The sequence below is a fragment of the Nesoenas mayeri genome (assembly GCF_963082525.1).
Source record: "Nesoenas mayeri genome assembly, chromosome: W".
Taxonomy (NCBI): Eukaryota; Metazoa; Chordata; class Aves; order Columbiformes; family Columbidae; genus Nesoenas; species Nesoenas mayeri.
This window is the reverse complement of record NC_137553.1, coordinates 7,142,656-7,164,222: the sequence shown is the minus strand read 5'-3', so window position 1 is coordinate 7,164,222 and position 21,567 is coordinate 7,142,656. Positions and strand designations below refer to the sequence as shown.

General features: G+C 41.6%; 1 protein-coding gene across 16 annotated transcripts in view; it reads right to left on the bottom strand.

Annotated features, from left to right (window-relative positions):
• The window catches only part of LOC308051380 (vasculin-like), an 86,570-nt gene that overhangs the window by 39,468 nt on the left and 25,535 nt on the right, over window positions 1–21,567 (bottom strand). For 14 of the 16 annotated variants that reach the window (XR_013923474.1, XM_080361795.1, XM_080361794.1 and 11 more), the window contains one exon: window positions 5,601–5,717. Coding sequence is in view for 15 of the 16 variants with exons in the window: in XM_080361783.1 (XP_080217909.1) it covers window positions 5,601–5,660 (60 nt within the window). In the remaining variant the exon portion in view is untranslated. Of the gene's footprint in view, window positions 1–5,600; window positions 5,718–19,145; window positions 19,298–21,567 lie in introns of those variants that run through there. The other 2 variants (XM_080361781.1, XM_080361785.1) reach the window with 1 other exon arrangement.

The following is a 21,567-nucleotide window of genomic DNA, read 5'->3' as shown; positions in this document are numbered from 1 at the left end:
AATGCAAGGGGAAATGTTTAGCAGCCTGCTACACCACTTGGACACACACAAGTGTATGGGGCCAGATGGGATCCACCCAAGAGTTGTGAAAGAGCTGGTGGAAGTGCTCACCAAGTCACTTTCCATCATTTATCAGCACTCCTAGGTAACGGGAGGGAAAGGCTGTGGATGTTTTCCACCTAGACTTTACTAAAGCCTTTGACACCGTTTCCCAGAGCATCCTAGGGAAACTGGTTGCTCATGGCTTGGAGTAAAAACTGGCTGGATGGCTGGGCCCAAAGAGTTGTGGTGAATGGAGTTAAATCCAGTTGGCAACTGATCACAAGTGGTGTTCCCCAGGGCTCAGTATTGGGGCCAGTTCTGTTTAATCTCTTTATCAATGATCTGGATGAGGGGATTGAGTGCACCCTCAGTAAGTTTGTGAATGACACCAAGTTGGGTGGGAGCATTGATCTGCCTGAGAGATCTGGACAGGCTGGATCGATGGGCTGAAACCAACTGCATGAAGTTCAACAAGGCCAAGTGCTGGGTCCTGCACTTTGGTCACAACGACCCCATGCAATGCTACAGGCTTGGAGAAGACTGGCTGGAAAGCTGCTGGGTAGCAAAGAACCTGGGGGTGTTGGTCGACACCCAGCTGAAAATGAGCCAGCAGCGTGCCCAGGTGGCCAAAAAGGCCAACAGCATTCTGGCTTGTATCAGAATTAGTGTGGCCAGCAGGACTAGGGAACTGATTGTCCCTTGGTACTTGGCACTGTTGAGGCCGCACCTTGAATCCTGTGTTCAGTTTTGGGCCCCTCACTACAAGAAAGACATTGAGGTGCTGGAGAAATTTCAGAGAAGGGTAACGAAGCTGATGGTCTGGAGCACAAGTCTTACGAGGAACAGCTGAGGGAACTGGGGCTGTTTAGCCTGGAGAAAAGGAGGCTGAGGGGAGACCTTATCACTCTCTACAACTACCTGAAAGGAGGTTGTGGCAAGGAGGGTGTTGGTCTCTCTTTCCAAGTAACAAGCGATAGGACAAGAGGAAATGGCCTCAAGTTGCACCAGACTGGATATTAGGAAAAACTTATTCACTTAAACGGTTGTCAGGCATGAGAACAGGCTGCCAAGGGAAGTGGTTGAGTCACCATCCCTACAGGTGTTCAAAAGATGCATAGATGAGGTTCTTAGGGACACGGTTTAGGGACAGTACTAGGTTAACAGTTGGACTCAACGATCTTAAAGGTCTTTTCCAACCAAAACAATTCTGTGATTCTATGATTATCATAATGGATCTCAATATTTAAGTAAAAAATAATTCTTTATAAACAAACTTTGAATAAGCTGGCAAAATTTCCAAAATTTCCAAAGGCTCCAAATTTTAGAAAATAGCTTCATGTGGTCATTTACATACAACAACCTTCTAATATTGCCTTTGGAGTTTAACTAACTCTTGTTTTTTGTATGAACTTTGAAGAACAATCACATTTTTACAAACTATAACTGACAATGCTTTGTATATTTTGTTTGAGTTGTACTTGACATAATACATCTTCAGTCTCTAAATTGCATGCAAAGATCATGCAGTATGCATTTTCCCCACATGATGGAGTTATCAATCTATCAAGTCTCTTGTGGCAAAAACAACAGTAATCTTTGTAATCAGCAGGAAATCAAGTGGCAATTTCTGGAAGTTGAGAAATTATATGACTTGATTCAACCAGCCAAGAAATAAAACAACACAGATTTGTGTTGATGTGTAAGAAGTCTTGTTGCTTAACATGAAGTAATAGTAAGCTTTCAAAAACTACTGAGTTTACCAGTCTAATTTGATAGATGGACCACTCAGTGGATAAGGAATTGGCTGGATGGTCGTACTCAAAGAGTTGCAGTCAACGGCTCAATGTCCAAGTGGAGAGCAGTGACTAGTGGTGTTCCTCAGGGGTCGGTATTGGGACCAGCGCTGTGTAACATCTTTGTTGGCAACATGGACAGTAGGGTTGAGTGCACCTCCAGCAAGTTTGCCAACACCACCAAGCTGTGTGGTGCAGTCAACATGCTGGAGGGAAGGGATGCCATCCAGAGGGACCTTGACAGGCTTGAGAGGTGGGCCTGTGTGAACCTCATGAAGTTCAACAAGGCCAAGTGCAAGGTCCTGCACATGGATCAGGGCAATCCCAAGCACGAATACAGGCTGGGTGGAGGATAATGGACTGAGAGCAGCCCTGAGGAGAAGGACTTGGGGATGTTGGATGACAAAAAGCTAAACATGAGCCAGCAATGTGCACTTGCAGCCCAGAAAGCCAACCATATCCTGGGATGCATCAAAAGAAGCATGGCCAGCAGGTCAAGGGTGGCGATTCCCCTCTACTCCACTCTCATGAGACCCCACCTGGAGTACTGTGTTCAGCTCTGGGGCCCCCAAGAGAAGGACATGGACCTGTTGGAGCAAGTCCAGAGAAGGGCCATGAAGATGATCAGAGGGTTGGAGCAAATCTCCTATGAAGACAGGCTGAGTTGGGGTTGTTCTGCCTGGGGGAGAGAAAACTCTCGGGAGACCTTTTAGCATCCTTCCAGTACCATAAGGGGACCTACAAGAAAGCTGGAGAGAGACTTTTTACAAGGGCATGTAGTGATGGGACAAGGGGCAACGGCTTTAAACTGAAAGAGGGTAAATTTAGATTAGATATAAGGAAGAAATTCTTCACCATGAGGGTGGTGAGGCACTGGAACAGGCTGCCCAGAGAAGTTCTGGATGCCACATGCCTGGAAGTGTTCAAGGCCAGGTCAGATGGGGCTTTGAGCAACCTGGTCTAGTGGAAGGTGTCCCTGCCCACAGCAGGGGGGTTAGAACTAGATGATCTTTAAGGTCCTTTCCAACCCAAACCATTCTATGATTCCATGATCTGCAATCTCCCCATATATATTTTACAGCAATCCTTTCTGACAAATTTCATCCATATCACACAATGACTTCACTATTCACAATACTTCCCCATTTCTACTTTCTCAACTGCAATACTGCACTGATGCAAATATATTAGTTTCAGACCTGAACTAAAGCTACAGAGCAATGGATACCCAGCTATCTCAGTAGACTTTGCTATATTAGTGACAGGGAGATGATATAAAAGCTTATCCTTAAGAGGAAATCATCAGCAATAGGTGAGGGGTTTTTTTGTTTGTGTTTGTTTGTTTTGGTTTGGGGTTTTTTTTGTGTTTGTTTTACAAAGAAATTTTTTACAATGAGGGTGGTAAAATACTGGAACAGGTTGCCCAGAGAGGCTGTAGATGCCCCATCCCTGGAAACATTCAAAGCCAGGCTGGACAGGGATATAAGCAACCTGATCTGGTTGAAGGTGTCCCTGCTCATTGCAGGGGGGTTGGACTAGATGACCTTTGAAGGTCCCTTCCAACCCAAACTATTCTATGATTCTATGAGATGGATTTTGGTCAAGCTGTAATCTGTATAAATCACATTAAGAAAACTCATTCACAATCCCAGTTTCCTGGCATCAGGTTTTTCTAATACTATGTAAGGGAAAGCCTCGGCCACCCAGGATCAAGGAGGAAACCAAACTCATAAAGATGTGATTCCTAAAAGCACCTCTTTCAGGGAAATAAAAACTGACTGGGCAGAGTTCAGTTTCTCCTTCTCAAGTCTAAATGTTGTTGATACCATAGCCTTATCCCAGCTCCATTCTGCATGAAACATGAGACACCTTGCCTTCCTTACCCCATTCTTCCTTTTCATCTCCATCCCTCTTACCTGCTCTTCTCTTCAGCTGCTTTGCTGAGATATGTGAAGCAGAAATAAACATCTGTTCTAGGAAACAGATGGGAAAGGAAGCAGGGGGGCACAACATTTGAGACATGTCTTGTAGAGGAATGACAGGTCAAGCCTTATTCTGTAAACTAGGAATTACTACACACCAGGTAGAACTGAAAAGACTTTTCAAGTGTTTAATATCCAAATGTGCTCTTATATATGCTGATCATTGAGGGAGGAGGTAACGCAATGAAATAAGCTGCATTTCAAACAATGAAGCACAAAGACTATAATGGAGAAAGCATATAACTACAGAGTTTTTGGAAGAGATGAAAGAAAGTCTATCTAAACTCCTTGAGGGAAAGACTCATGGTAGAGAACAGGATCCACAACATATGCTTGCAAAGAAATTTCCCACAATTCAGGTATGAGGTGACAAATACGACCCACACCCCAGATATATTAGAGTAGTACTGGAACTTATTTTTATCCTGCCATATTGACATTTTAAGTATGCAGGTAAAACTCTTCCAGCAGATACTTGATATACATGGAGAAAGATTGTTTTGCAGTTGTGACAACATATTAAACTATGCTCTGATTACTTTTCTGATTGAAAAAGTATTAAAATTGAAAAAAAGCAGATCAAGAGAGTTGAATATCTCAGATATCAAGTAGAGTGAAAACAAACAGATTGCAGGAACCAATCTGGAACAGATAGGCCTGATGTTCCCAGAACAGCAACTGACAGTTGCTGATAGACTATACTAAAAACACAGAAGCTAGCTAGATCAGTGTAAAAGAAAGATGAATAGAGCAATATAATAAATAAGGACATTCAATGACCTGACTTAAAAAATGCATGTGTGTATGCATGTGTGTATAGACATATATAAGTAAAGCAATAGGAATACAACTAATACTGACAGCTGACTGTGCATTTAACAATAGCATGAGCTTATTTCCATAAGTTTATAAAGGTTAAACATTTTCCATGGACATAAAACACAGCAAGAAATTCACATAAATACATTAAAGCAAGACAATGCCACTCTCACAGTTGCAGATATGGATATTGCATTCAAAAGATAATGAAGACAACAGGTCTACAAACAGGAAAATAAAACATGACAGGAGTTTGAAATATCCAGTGCTGCCTGTTTCTGCATTCATACAAGTCACGAAAGAGCAGAAGGATAGGACAGAAAAAAAGAAACATTTATATGAGACAGACATATTCAAGACTTCCTACAATACTAACAAATCCTAATGATTCAGAAATTGCTATTTCTTGTTTCCATGCTGTCTCATTGTATAAAGTAACAGTAGTCTACATGAAAAGAATGCACAACTATTTGCCACACACTACCAGTAGTAACAAGCATCCCATCAGCAACTGAAGAGCCATTTCAGGAATATTTCAAAAGCATTTTTTTAAATCACTTGGATGACAGAATAACACTTCTGTAAAGTGTATAGGACACAGAACAAAATCATAAGCAAGAACATTAAGCACATGCCTCTGTCTCGGTTCTTCTAGCACAAAATACTATAATTCATTTCAAACTCCTGATGAAGGCAATCAATCCAACAACAGCTCTGACAATGTGTCCAGGCACATACTTCTTCGCATGAACTCAGATGCTCAAGCAAAAACCCCTACCAGAGGTAGGAGCTTGACAACCAAAGTCCAACTATTTAAATCATGACAGCAAGACTTGCTAGATATCATGTTATCACCCTTCACATATTCATAAAGTGATTTGTATTTTTACTGTGATTGAAGTTATGACATCTAGACTTCTCAAATAATTAGACTACCTGTTCAAAAGAACAGCAAAGAACATACCTTTGTTGATGGAGGAGTAGGAAAATTAAGCCAGGCTGGAGCAAAGTCATGCTGCGCCATTTAGGTCCAGTCTCTCCAAATCACTGAAACAAGGCTTCAGCACCTCATGGCAAGTCCCTGTAATTGTAAAAAACAATACATTAGTGCTTTTCAGATGCTTATCTTACAAGAGGATCACACTTGTGGTGTATTGATCACTATTTCCCTTCTGTTTTCTGGTATTATTTTCTCACACAGATCTGGTTTTAGAATCTAAGCTTCATCTCATTTATATCATCACATCTGCACTTTTATTACCAAAGTGTCACACTAATCAAATATATCACAGGTATCATGAAAATACAACTGTGACATTCACTCCTTTGTATCCTCTTATAAATGGGATGCGTAAGGTCTGATCGGAATCTGTGGCAAAATTAGCTTGTTGAAATATTTTCCTGTACTATCTAGAATGGATTGCAGGAGCTATTTCATAAACTTCCTAGAAGCAGCTGATTTTTCAAATTAGTACCTAAAAGTCAATCTTAGAGGCCATATTAAAGCTGCTTAATAAAAGACTAGATGCTCAGGACCTGAGCAAGAAAAGACAAAGGCTTAAGATAAAACCCAAGAGTACTTTTTCTATCCCATGCTCTCTCCACAGGTGGGAAATTATCTCTCGGTAAGCAAGAGAAAGCAAGAAAATGCAAATTATATTACCTGAAGCTGAAAAATAGCACAGAAAGCAAAGAAATTGATGAAACTGTCTGAATTACAAGGCTATGTGAATCATCACAGAATCACAGAATGTTAGGGATTGGAAGGGACCTCAAAAGATCATCTAGTCCAATCACTCCGCCAGAGCAGGAACACCCAGATGAGGTTACACAGGAATGTGTCCAGGTAGGTTTGAATGTCTCCAGAGAAGGAGACTCCACAACCCCCCTGGACAGCCTGTTCCAGTGTTCTGTTACCCTCACTGAGAAGAAGTTTCTTCTCAAATTTAAGTGGAATGCCCTGTGTTCCAGTTTTTATCCATTGCCCCTTGTCCTATCATTGGTTGTCACCTAGAAGAGCCTGGCTCCATCCTCCTGACACTCATCCTTTATATACTTATAAACATTAATGAGGTCTCCCCTCAGTCTGCTGTTTTCCAAGCTAAAGAGACCCAGCTCCCTCAGCCTTTCCTCATAAGGGAGATGCTCCACTCCCTTAATCATCTTTGTTGCCCCGTGCTGGACTCTCTCCAGCAGTTCCCCGTACTTCTTGAACTGAGGGGCCCAGAACTGGACACAATATTCCAGGTGTGGTCTCACCAGAGCAGAGTAGAGGAGAAGGAGGACCTCTCTCGACCTACTAACCACCCCCCTTCTAATACACCCCAGGATGCCATTGGCCTTCTTGGCCACAAGGGCACAGTGCTGGCTCATAGTCATCCTGCTGTCCACCAGGACCCCAGGTCCCTTTCCCCTACACTGCTCACTAACACGTCATTCTCCAACTTATACTGTAACCTGGGGTTGTTCCTACCCAGATGTAATACTCTACACTTGCCCTTGTTATATTTCATTAAATTTTTCCCTGCCCAACTCTCCAGCCTGTCCAGGTCTCACTGGATGGCAGCACAGCCTTCTGGCATGTCAGCCACTCCTCCCAGCTTGGTGTCATCAGCAAACTTGCTGACAGTACACTCTGTTCCCTCATCCAAGTCATTGATGAATATGTTGAATACTACTGGTCCCAGTACTGACCCTTGAGGCACTCTACTAGATACTGGCCTCCAACTAGACTCCGCCCCATTGACCACGACTCTCTGGCTTCTTTCCTTCAGCCAGTACGCAGTCCACCTCACTACCCAATCATGCAGACCACACTTCCTCAGTTTAGCTGTAAGGATGCTGTGGAAGATTGTGTCAAATGCTTTACTGAAGTCAAGGTAGACCACATCCACTGCTTTGCCATCATCTCTCCACCTGGTTATGTCCTCATAAAAGGCTATGAGGTTGGTTACGCATGACTTCCCCTTGGTGAAGCCATGTTGACTGCCCCTAATGACCCTCTTATCCCTGATATGCCTTGAGATGGCACCAAGGATATGTTGTTCCATCAATTTCCCAGGGATGGAGGTGAGGCTGACCAGTCTATAGTTACTCGGGTCCTCCTTCTTGCCCATTTTGAAGACTAGAGTGACATTTGCTTTCCTCCAGTCCTCAGGCACCTCTCTCGTTTCCCACGACTTGGCAAAGATGATGGAGAGTGGTCCAGCAATGACCTCAGCCAGCTCCCTCAGCACCCATGGGTGCATCCCATCTGGACCCATGGATTTATGGATGTCCAGATTGCTTAATTGCTCCTTAACTCAGTCCTCACCAATCAAGGCAGACTCCTCCATTGTCCTGCCTTCCTCTAGGGCCTCAGCAGTACGGGGCTCCTCAGGACAGCCTCCGGCAGAGTAGACAAAGAAGGCATTCAGTAACTCTGCCTTCTCTGTGTCTTCTGTCACCAGGGCACCCACTCCATTCATCAGTGGGCTTACATTGCCTCTGGTGTCAGTTTTATCTGCCACATATTTGAAGAAGCTCTTTCTGTTGTCCTTGACCCCTCTTGCCAGGTTTAATTCTAAGGAGGCCTTAGCTTTTCTAGTTGCCTCCCTACACTCTCTGACAACAGCCTTATATTCTTCCCCAAGTGGCCAGCCCCTGCTTCCATGACCTGTAAACTCTCCTCTTCTGCTCGAGCATACCCAACAGATCCCTATTCAACCACGCAGGCCTCCTGGCTCTCTTCCTTGACTTCCTACGTGTCGGGATGCTCTACGTGTCTGTCATGCTCTGCAAAATTGTCAATGACTCAAAAGTATCCTAAGTATGATATACACACTATTAGAAATTCAACTAGTGAAAACATAATTAACATCCACGTGCATCTTACAGGGAGACTCAAATAAATGTATATTCACACCTCTGCACAACAGAGAGCAGATCTTTTAGCCAGTTAACACAGATATAGTTCACTTTAAAGCTGCTGTAATTTCAGTAAGTTTTAGTAAGAGCTGTGGAATGTGAACTTGATAACTGATAATTGTCCTTGCATTTTGGCCTGAACCAGACTAATGAAGAATTCCACTGACAGAGGAGAATGTTCCATTTTCTAAAAAGAAGTATAGCACATCTGTAAGCATTAAACCGTGCTACTTAGTTGGGCTGCTGGTTCTTTTTTATGCAGTGAGCTCATACTAAAGTTTTTAGGTACCTCTGATACCAGAGTTAAACTATAAGGCAAGATGCACAAAATTCTTTATCCTTAAATAGAGACCATTTTAAAAGTATGTGTCACCCAAATAACTTGTTCTAAATAACTCTACTGTAGTCATCTAACACTCTCCTCTAAATTAACTTAAAAAAAAAAAACTCCAGAGAAATTTTCTAAAGAATCTGATTATGTCAGACTAGTTAAAAAAAAAAAAAGATAAAAGAAAAAAGAAGGATGTTCTTAAGTCACAGAACTGTCACAAAAATGGCTTCTCTTTCTAACAGAAACCAAGTTCACTTTTACTGATGGCAAATTAAATGTGAACAGACTACAGCAAGAAAAATATTTTTTTCTCCTTCCCTCAGATACAATTCTCATCTCCAAGCAAGAGAATCATGAAACTTTTACAAAGGACCAAGAACGGCATCAATACTGGAAGATGAGCACAACAACAAAATCTTTAGACCGATACACTTACAGTCTACAAATTGAGATATTAGATTTTTACCAAATAAGAACATAACAAAAGATCCAAAAAGTATTACCAAGTTATTGGTGAATCGGCCATTAGGTAGGGGACAACAAAAGCACTAACAATGTGATTTCTTAATAAACTAGCCTTACTGTTTTTAGAAAACTAGTCAAGCTTCCTAACACTACTATTTATCCAACTGCCATGAAAACAGTTTATTCTTAACTTACTAACATCCCAACCTTTTACCTTTGCACATAAATCAATGGTTGGGGTGAGACTTGGTGATCACCAAGTATCTAAGGATTGGAAAGGGGTTTTTAACCAAACTTTGTCCACAGCTCACTGATACTGGGTGTATATTTCTTCCCACAAAAAATTATTCTAGAAACAGATTCAAGTCTTCCCCATGTTCTCAGTTCTCCAACTAAAAGCTCTAAAAAGGTTTTTGATGGTGATGCTGAGGCAGATGAGGCAATCTCTTTACTCCTAAACAGTATAGTGAAGTGACAAAGAAAGAAGTCTGGGCCAAAACTAAACAATACTCAGAGTTCAAATTCAGCAGTAAAATACCTGCAAACTTCAATAAGCCCACAAAGACTTTTGATGAAGAAAAGACTACCAAGAAAAGCAACTTCTGAAGAAAACGCTTTCTTTCATTTGATTGTACATACTATTGGTCTGGCAATTAGACACAGGAAAATCAAGTATTTTCATTATTAAACGTTATTTACTCACTAACTTCTAAAAGGCACAAATACCCTATCCATAATTAAATTGGGAAACACACAGCAGATCAGGAAAGGACAAAAATTAATATATTTTTTTTAAATTACATTTGGTCAAAATAGTCTAATCTCAGCAACAGTCTGTAGTGTCTGATACAAGTACTGTGTAGCGACTTCAGAAAATAAAGTCTTTCATAGCCCATAACTTTAGATAAAATTTATATGTTGCTGTTTTATGGATAGCAGAATAGTTTACAGAAAAGAAAAATACCTGTTCTTAAATTTTACTTCTTGTGAGGCATATCTGAGAGAAGTCTGTAAAGCATTTTGTTTCAGGTAACATGCAACAATTATTCCAATATTCAATCCCATAAAATTTAAGTCTACGGTTTTGTGAAGTATGATCTTCAATTATAAAGCAATGAATGCCAAGGAATAATGAACGGCTAGTTGCAAATGATGTACAGTGAAGAAATTTGTCATAAATATAACTCAGTCACCCACTTTGAGCCACATGAGCAGCTGAAATAACAACACTGCACACTGAAACAAGTATGCTTAACCAACATCCAAAAAGGTTGGACTAGGTAGGGGGTTTTTTATTTGTTTTGGGTTTTTTTGTTTGATTGGGGGGGGGGGGGGGTAGTTTTGGTTTGGTTTGTTGGGTGTTTTTTTATGGTTGAATCAATAAGGTCCTTTTGTGACAGAAATTATTTTTCACCAGTTTAAAAGGATCTGGAAATACTGACTTTTTCAAGAAACTTATCTGACTCATCTGAAGAGCATTCAGGAAAATTTAATATATTGCCTCTGTTTTAGAAGTAGTAGTAACATGCTGAGAAAAGGGAAGCAAAAAGCCACTGCATGAATCAGAAGTCAAGACTACTGCCAAAAGGCTAAGATAAAACAGCTAGAGTCAACTCCCAAAACTCTGCAAAAACATCAAAAATGATGGCACTAAACCAACTATTATTACTTCAGCTTCTGCTTATCAAATTAAATGAAGAAATCAAACCTTAAACAGTACAGTCAATTTTCCCTGCACTGCATTTTTCATTTATAAATCATCACAGGAAAAGATACAAGTAAAATCACACTTAGAATAACAGCACAGAAATTTAAAATTTTACTTAGTGCAATAATGAACTTTTTCAGTGATCAGGGACAAGAAATATCTAAGAAAAGTACTTGGGTTTGCTTTACCTCACAAAATTAGGACTTAAGATGCTTTTTTAACACTGGTTATAAACATCTGAAGGAGTAAATTCCACCAAGAAAAGAGGTGTTTTAATCTAAAACACTGTAAGAATCACAAGAAGATGCCGGTCGTAATACATTTAGGCCAGACACACAGTTTTAAAGATCAAAAGAACAAAATTCTGGAAGAACTTTAAGACTTAACACAAATATTTGAACCTGTCAATTCCTATTATGATTATAAGTCAGAAGCTAATAATTGTAACTAAAGAGTTTAACATGTAAGACAACACATGTACACAAAGACAACAGTGTAATAATTGATCCAGTTTTTCCCATCTGAAGTGGTAACCATGTGAGAATACTATTCCCTCAGCAAGTTTTTTTCCTCTCCCCTGCTACTTTAAATTGATAAAGTGTTTAAGACCCAAAGTTTTAAAATGTGAAGACCATGCACTACAACCAACATATAAATCAATTTTTTTCCTGTAATAACACAGATAGAATTCAACATGGTACAAAAGCAGAAAACACCCTGTATTCATGAACTTTCAGATTAATTTACTTTCAGATTACTTTAGCAAAGTGCTTCTTGAAGCTTCATCTTGTGTTACAATTTTCACATTATCTGCAACCTTTAATTCACTAATACTGGGAAAAAACATGCAACAGCCAAAATGACTAACATTTAAGTTTTATATGCAATCTAAAAATCTCCATGCAGTTAGCACATAAAACAGGGGCATGAAATACATAGATCAAGGAAATCCAGTCAAACAAACTATCCAAAACAGTGTTATGGAATACATCTCAGGTTTAACGAACACAATTTCTCATGTTATAATAAAATTTGTGTAGTTTCTTGCAGTAAATATATATGTTTTAAAAAACTCTTTTTTCCCCCCCACATTTACCAGGAGAGAAAGGGGAAGAAAAACCACCAGACCACATACAATGCTTACTCATTCTCATACCATTTGTCCTAAATTAGGGACTCCTGCCATCACAACTATGCCAGTTACAGATTTCACCCTCCTTCACTCCTGACCAATTTCACCAAATAGGCAGACTGGCAATACATGGTAGTAGTTTCTAACCATTAGAGAAGCGTGAGAGAGGGCATTATAGGCTAAGCATACTGCAGAATCCTAGCAAGCAGCTGTTAGTCCAGCTCATATCTCTGTGTAGCACATTAAAAAAATAGAAATACAGTGCAGGCACATACCAGACTAATTACAAACAAGGTAACAGTAGAATCACTACAGACAGAATCAGGTGCATTTACTAACCCACCTGCAGCTCTCAACCAGGAAGTAGTTGTGTTGGCAAAAGCCATGGAGCAAAAAGATAAGGCAAGCAGACAGACAGACTTTTTTGTTTCCATGCCTGGCATTTATAAAATGCTGGAAACAATTAGAACTGACAAAGCCTTAAAACAAACAAAAAAAGCACCCAAGTCTCCAACTCAAAACACTGGAACCCTTTTGATCTAACATGACTTCCTTCATATACTAGAAATTCATATGTCTCCTGCACTGCTCCTGCTAACACAGTGGAACAATAGTAATTTCCTTTACAAATGTCTCCATCCTGGCCTTTAAACATATTATCAAGAAAACAAAGGATACTGAGGTCTGGAATAAACTGTTTACACAAAAAATAATTTAAGTGATCACTCCTGCTCCATTATAAATATGATCTTTTATCCAGAATTTCTTCTAGCTTCACTTCCATTCATCAGATCTTTCTAGCGTTAGATATCCTCTCTCTCTCTATTTGTCTATTCACACAACACTAAAAATATCCAAACAGCATGTCTGGAAGAAAAATTATTTTGATGGCTTACTAATTCTAAATCTGGAAAGTATCTTCTGAAAAATTAAAATATAACATCCATAGAGTGTTCTGAAAGACTGAGAATCAAATCTTCCTTATAAGATCAAAAAGAATATCAGCTTCTCTCCATAGGAAAGATGCTCCAGTCCCTTAATCAACTTTGTGACCCTTTACTGGACTCACTCCACTAAGTCCATATCTTTCTTGTACCAGGGAGCCTGTAACTGGACACAGTACTCAACATGTAGCATCATCGGTGCTAAGTAGAGAAGGATGAACTCCCCTCGACCTGCTTACAACACTCATCCTAATGTAGCCCAGGGTGCTGTTGGCCACCTTTGTTGTGAAGATGCATTGCTGGCTCATGGTTAGCTTGCTGTCCAACAAGACCCCCAGGTCCTTCTCTGCAGAGCTGCTTCCCAGCTGATCAGCCCTCAGCATGTACTGGCATATGTAGCTACTACTCCCCAGACACAGGACTTAGCATTTTCCCCCTTGCCAAACTTCATGAGGATACTCTGTATGGTTCTCTAGCCTGTCCAGGTTCCTCTGAATGGCAGCACATCCCGTGTATTAGCCACTCCTCTCCATTTTGTATTATCTGCAAACTTGCTGAGGGTAAACTCTGACTCATCCTCCAGGACATTAATGAAGATATTAAATAGTACTGGCTCCAGTATCGAACCCTGGTGGTCCAACACTAGTGACTTCCTTCAAATGGCCTTTGCGCCACTGATCACAACCCTGACAGGCTGGGTCTGGCTATTCAGCTAGTTTTTGATATATCTCATTGTTCACTTCTCTGACACATACTTTGTCAGCTTCTCTATGAGAGTGTCACAGAAGACTGTATCAAAAGCCTTACTGAAGTCAAGATAAACAACATCCATTGCTCCCTTCATCTACCAAGCTAGACACCTCACTGTAGAAGGCTACTAGCTTGGTTAAACATGATTTCCCCTTCATAAAGCCTTGCTGACTGCTGCCACTCACTTTCTTGTCCTTCATGTGTTTGGAAATGGTTTCTACCTTCCCATGGACTGAAGTGAGGCTGACCAACCTGTAGTTCCCTGGATGCTCCTTCTTACCTTTCTTGATGACAGGACTGACATTTGTTCTCTTCTAGTACTCAAGACCCTCTCCCAATCACCATGACCTCTCAAAGATAATCAAGAATGGCCTTACAATGACATCAGCCAACTCCCTCTATACTCATGGGTGCATCCTGTCAGGTCCCAGGAAGCAGTTTCTGTGATACCAGGTATTTCAGAGAATGTTAGAAGAAAACTAAAATAAGAGGCAATATAAACTCAACTAGGTAGGAATACTTAAAGCTTGTGAGTGGAGAAGTTATTAACAGAAAAAAAAAATAAAATAAGGAAGCTTCAAGACATGAATTCCCAAAGTTAGAAAAGAAATACGAATTCAAATTTCTTGATGCTCCCTGAAGATCAGTTTAAGACTTCGGTCTATTGATTTGCATAGAGAAATCCATGAATAGAATACATGTTAAAAGCACATGGATATATGCACATAGTTTACAGAAAATCTAAAATTAAGACATATGCATATCTAAGTGACACATACCCTATAATCTTTTACCTAATGCCTCACAGATTATTATTAGCATAAGTACAGCACACCACAAACTGCATGTGGAACCTTAACTCCACCCCACAGCTACACACTTGTTTGATAACCCACCCTCATCCTGTCAAAATTTTTAGCATAAAAATTATAAATGGGTGTTCAGGAATAGACTACCTTAGCGTACTGAATTATTGATTATACTGCTTCTCATAGAACTTGGTTAGAAACTGCTTATATAGAATTGGCTTACCATAAGTAAGTTTGCTTAGCATAACTTCTACAACTTGTAAACCTTTGAATTTTCTGCTTCATTAAGTAAAAGAGGTCTCAGTCTTCAAGCTACAAGATAAGGGGAGCTGCATCCCTGGAGAAGAGTAAAGAAACAGAACAGCATCTAACAGAAGAATTATTTGGCCATTACCAAGAACTTATTTTCTCCAGCTGCAGGTGAAAAATAGCAACTGAAGGTCAGAACTTTAATTGGCAGCCCACCTGATGAAAATGAAGAGATCCAATGAAGAATGGAGAGACTCCAGACTCTAATTTTGCAATTGGCCCAGAGTTACAGAAGTGGGGGCTTGTATTGTGGGGCTAAAATTGCTCAAGTTTGGTTTTTTTCTTTCTGCTGAGGGTCCCTCTTCAGGAGGCGCCCAGCTCAAGCTGCTCTATGCTGTATCTAGCAAATAAATTATTTAAGAAGAATTTCTGGAATCCATGCCTGAGTCTCTGCTATGGGAAACCAAGGGTGTAGTGGCAGAGCCCCCCCCACCGGGGGGATGGGGTTGTCACCAGCCTGGCTGAGAGGTGAAGCCAGAGACAAAAGAAATGAAAGGAGCCCCATAAGAACGTAACAATGAATGAGCAATCACCAGACACACGTGTGTAGAGCGCGTGTACAGTACATGCAGCCTATCACGTTATTGTATAGCACGAGTTACAACCAAGCACATTGTTGCAAGGCGCGTGGACAGGGCAGCTTTGGTATAAAGCTAGCCCGGTCCGACAATAAAGTGAACTCTGAACATCACATTGGTGTGTCAGGTTCCGTCTCTCGCATGGAAAAAGCAACATTTTGGTGACCTCGACATGATACTTCGTATCGAAGCAAGATTGCCGGAAGTGAAGAAGCGAGGAAGCCACCTGGACAGCGAGGTCAGCCAGGCGCTTGAAGAATAGTGGAAAGTAGGTCTATGGGGAATCAGGCGGCATGGGAAACATGGCATCGGCGGAAGAAAAAGTAATAGTGAAAAGTATTCTGCAGCTGGCCGCACGAACAGGAAGATTTTTGGAAAAAGACGCGGTGGAGCGTCTTTTACTATTCGCAAAGCAGAAGGGGTGTGTCCGATCGACGGACGAATTTTTTTCTCACGGTACATGGGAGGACATAGGGACTGAACTATGGGAAGCGGTCGCAAGGGAGAGCCGCGAGGCTTGCGACCTCGCCGGACCGTGGCGGGAGGTCAGGCAGCTGATGAAGGAAGTCTCAGGGGAGCCGGAGGTGTGTGCCGTCCCCCCCGGAGCCGCCCGCTGCGAGCTGCCCCCTCTCTGAGAACTCTGAAAAATCAATACCACTGGTATGTCCCATATCAGATTTGGAGTTCTGGAGCGGAGAGCAAATTATACCCTCTGCACCCTTTGAGCCATTGCCTGCCTCTGACGACGAATGGCAGCAACCAGCAAGTTTCAACAAGCCAGGACAAGTTAATCCAGCTGACGTGCCTTTGCCGGAGGATCCGATGGAGCACCAGGAGGGAGCACCACAGAATCGCCCTGACTTCCAGGAGGAGAGCCACGTTCAGAGCCTGAAGGACTTACTGAGACGGCAGGAGAGCCAGATGCAAGAAGTTCTAAACGCTATGAAGCAACTAGATGGCGGTAACAGTAAAACTTCGCAGGTAATAGCATATAAAAAGGCTTCAGATGCAGTTAAGGACGGGTTGGAAGCAATTGGCAGGGAATGTGAAAAACGGGGAAAACAGGAATGGGAGGGGGCGAATTAGACCTCACTCCTGAGGAGCTCCGTATTAAAAGGGAGCCAATACAAAAATGGGCTAGACAATGTGTTGAAGATGGGATGTGATCTGTAAGAGAAGTAGATGAATATTTGAGAGCGCGATATGGAAAAGGGCTGGAGACTGGGTTAGCAGATCGGTTTACAAATATGCGTCGACTCACTGATCCACAGGGAAACACAAGGGAATTGTATAGCAGTGATTGTAATGATAATTTGGGTACTGCCCCTGTGCATCACGGTAGACATAATCCTCAAGATCGTTCTTATAATGCAAGGCAACGCTGGCAAGGGGTAATCGGGGATGCAACTGTTATAAATTGCATAACTAAAGTAAATTTGCTAATCAAACCAGGAATATGTTAGTGGTTAACGATTTACTGAGTTATGTAGATGTTAAAGCGCCATAGTTTGTCACATTCTGTTGTTGCGAGTTTTGGCGGGAAAATGTTGTGTGCTCATGGGGAGGGGGATGTGCTTTGCTGTGCGAGGACAGCATAGCAACCCAGCTAACCAATCAGGAAGAAGATCGGGGGTGTGTACTTACAGACGGTATAAAAAAACTTTTTTTTTCTGTAACCAATTTGCGTGCCTTGGGTGGAGCAGTGACTCCCCGGCCGCCCAGTGCTGTTTTGCTCATTTATCTTTAATAAAAGTTATTCTAGAATTCCTGAGACATATTTGACTGTAACACAACCATTGAAGGGATTATGTTACCTGGTAGTATTACAGCAATGCCAGTGCACATAGATAACAGAGGACAAAGGCAGTGGTCGCCCTTTGATTGAAAATGGTTAAGCAATTGCAAAGTGCAGTTATGCAATATGGTATGGATAATAAGCATGTGATGCAGCTAACAAATTCATTTTTCAAGGGGCAAGTACTAACTCCGATAGATATTAAGGCATTGATAGAGTTATTGCTTCCCCCAACGGGGTATCTGCTCTTCTTGGACAAGTGGCAGGGAAAGGTAGAATTGGCAGTATTAGAAAATGTTCATTTACCAGCTGATGATCCATTACGATTAGCTAGCATGGACCAATTACTGGGTCGTGGGCAATATGCGGATGGTGCCACTCAGGCAGCACTTGATCCAAGGATTTTGCAGCAAACGCAAGGGCTTGCTCTGGCGGCAGTGAAAGAATTGCCAAATATAGGTAACCCTGTGCCACCCTATTCTACAATAAAGCAGGATCCTGGGGAACCATATATGAAGTTTGTGGACCGTTTAAAAGAAGCTATAGATGCTTCTCCTAACCTGACTCCAGAGGCAAAAGCTGCTGTGGGGAAAGATTTGGCCATGATGAATACAAACACTCAATGCCGACAGATATTAGCCGTTTTGGGAAAAACTGCTTCTTTGGCAGAGATGGTAGAAGCTTATACACGGGTACCGATTTTGCAACAGGAGGTAGAAAAGGCAAAAATACATACTCGAGCCCACGCTGCGGCCTTGACTACAGCACTTAAGCCTGCAATGAAAGGCCGAAGCCCTTCTTCTCGTGGCCTAGCATGTTTTACTTGCGGACAGACAGGACATCTTAAAAGAAATTGCCCTCAGTACACTCAGAGAGGGGGACCTAGTAATGGCACTAGTCAATCGCCAGCTCCCCTCGATTATTCGCACTTAAATGGCACGTGCAGTCGGTGTGATAAATATGGACACCGAGCAGTGGAGTGTCAATCAAAATTTAAAACAGATGGGACACCGCTGCCGGGAAACGGGAGGGTCAGCGCCAGGGGCTGGGGGTGAGATGACACCACAGTACCAGTCGAGAGGGGGAACAGCCATGGTTGCTTGTCCGAGCTCAGGGCCCTCATTACGCTTAGCAGCATCGCAAAAATGGCATAACTGCCCAGTTAATCTGGTAGCAGAATCTCTTTATGTTGTGGGAGTTGTACAAAGAATACATAGAGCGCTTTTGCAGCGAGTTTCCAACTCCTTGTTGTTTGAAGCATTATTAGATTTGTGGAACGTGTTAGATTATAGGCCAGCGCCAGTATTTATAATGCATATAAAAAGCCATTCTAACCTGCCAGGTGGTCTAGTTGAGGGAAACAGCATTATAAACAAACTTGTGGCAGTAACAGATATATCTCCTTTTGAACAAGCCAGACAAGCTCACGAATTCTTTCATCAATCCTCAGCATCACTCTGAAAACAGTTTGCACTTAGCAAGGAACAAGCTTGATCCATTATTGCAGCTTGTCCTGATTGTGCCCGCATAGTGCCTCTGCAACAAAAGGGAGTAAATCCTCGGGGTTTGCAGCCAGGTCAGTTATGGCAAACTGATATTACTGAATTAGCACCGTTTGGCCAACGGAAGTACATTCATGTGTCCATAGATAGCTGTTCAGGACTGCTGCGGGCTACAGCTTTGACCTCAGCAAATGCAAAAGCGGTAAAACGTCATTTATTACAAGCTTTTGCTGTCCTGGGTGTCCCTACACAAATCAAAACAGATAATGGTCCCGCATACCGTTCTGACACACTTGCAACCTTCCTCGTCCAGTGGAAGGTACACCACCTGTTCGGAGTCCCTTATAATTCTACTGGCCAGGCAATTATTGAGTGTGCACACAGCTGTGGAGAGGTTTCTGTTAGATGGAGATTTGTTACTGAACCAGCCAGGAATTTCAAGGCCAATTCAAAAGCTGAAAACAGGACCTGCTGTGGGAGAGAGGCATTTCTACAATAACAAGGCCTCAACATGACGTAAATCAATGGACCTATCATCAGTGAGACTCCAGTGTGTGGACAGCTTGTGAACATAGATGATATCCAATTAGTGAATGCATGCTTGGAGTGTGGACACGTGATCAGAGAATAGTTGCATATATAAGGCTTGTTACTGTAATAAATGGCTTTGCGTGATTCACATTGAATCGGAATTGTAATAAATAATGGTCAAGGTTGTTGAACAAATCGAGTAGGGTTCAATCATATTATGCATATCGTTGTAAGAAGTAATTGCGTTTGTGCAAGTTTCATTATATTTTGTAAAAAAATAGTAGTTAAGCCAATGGCCGGATGCCGGGCCCCAACCAAGCCAATGGCCGGATGGTGCAACAGATAACAGAGTGGCCGGGTGGTGCAACAGATAACAGAGCTCCCAGATGGTGTAACAGATAACAGAACTCCAGAGGCAGAAACACCAAGCGACACCCAGCAACATCTTTCACTGTCGACTAGCCAACCAGGAGCTAACTCGTCAGGGTGTCCCAGCGCGTGAACAAGTGTATAACATATATAAGCACATACGAAAAGTTGAGTTTTGTGCCGTGGTGGAACTGAGCTTCCCCTGGTCACCCAGCGCTGTTTTGCCTAATTACTGCTTGCTTTAAATTCGCTTCCTCAATAAAATTAATTAATTGGCTCAAAGACTTGTCTTCATTTATAACAGGAATGCTGAGTCCTTTATCGTTCCAACACACCGCACCTTGAAAAATCTTTTGTCTGTTTTGAAAAAACAAGGGGGAATTAGTGTAGGTCCAGAAGAGGTTTTGATGAAGGCATTGTATGTGCTGAACTGGCTTAATCCTAAAAGTGAGACTGAAATGGAACCTGTTGTTATGCACCATATCAAAAATGGCAAAGATTTTTCTGAAAATGTACATAAGGTTAGTGTGTTTAATCTGACAACACAACAATGGGAAGGTCCTATGTCATTAATAACCTGGGGAAGGGGATATGCTTGTGTTTCCACAGGTAACCATAAAAATTCATGGATCCCAGCAAAGCGGGTGAGACCTTGGCTAGCTAACAAAGAAGAAACCGATTGCAATGATGACAACCCTTAACCTCAGAGGTGTTATCGCTTTTAGCAAAGGATGTAGCCAATGTTGAGAATACCACTTTGTAAAACAGAGCAGCAATTAATTTTTTGTTATTGGCCATGGTCACAGTTATGAAGAGTTTGACTGTATGTGATGTTTGAACTTAAAAGATAAAAAGATAAAAGATTTGCAGAACATTAATATAACAGAAGATGTTGGGTTTTTTAGGTTGGATACCTTGTTTGGTATCCCCCCGGAGGGATGGGGTTGTCACAATAAAGTGAACTCTGTGAACATCACACTGGTGTGTCAGGTTCCGTCTCTCGCATGGAAAAAGCAGCACAAGGGAAAATAAACTTCCCTAACAATGGGGTCGTAAGCCATCAGAATCAAAATATGTGTTGTTATGACAGTGAAAAAATAAAAGGTTGTAAAGTACTCAGTGTCTCAAGGCTGTTGCTACTCCTGCATTGCTTCCTTGGTAATGAGCTACAGCAAGTGTATGACATCCTCATTAAGTCAGGAAGACAAACCAAACGTATATAAATTTCAGAGAGGCTCAATAAGCAAGTCTGTATGACATCTTAGAAAAAGAGCAGCCGCCTACAAGAAGGGAAGGGAGGCACACAATTTTCTGTGGGGAGATTAAAACTGAATGTTCACTATCAGAGATATGCTAAATACCAATTACTGCATTTCACAACAACAAAAAGAGAAAGCTATTTGCCAAGGTCATTTTTTTTTTCCTGAAGAAGCATCATCAGCAGGCAAAGTTCGCACTAAAACAGAGCAACTCTGGAATAATGGAGCTACAGAATAAATTGACCCTTCAGTTCTCCCATCTTGGGCCAGCTTCAAAAGCTGACTTCACCTATTTTGCATCAGCCATAGAACTACAAAGCTTTGCTCTGAATTAGGCAAAGAAACTATATGCTAAAATCCTAACCATCAGACTACACAGTCTCTCTTCTTTGTAATTCGGGATTTTTCTCAACCAAGCAGACCGCTATGAGAGACTCTCTACTCAATCACAAGTTTTTCCTTCTGCCACAGAAAAACCCACCTTTTCTTTTAAACTGAAAATTGCTTGTGATAAAATATCCTTCTCTGTTATATCTAGTCAGA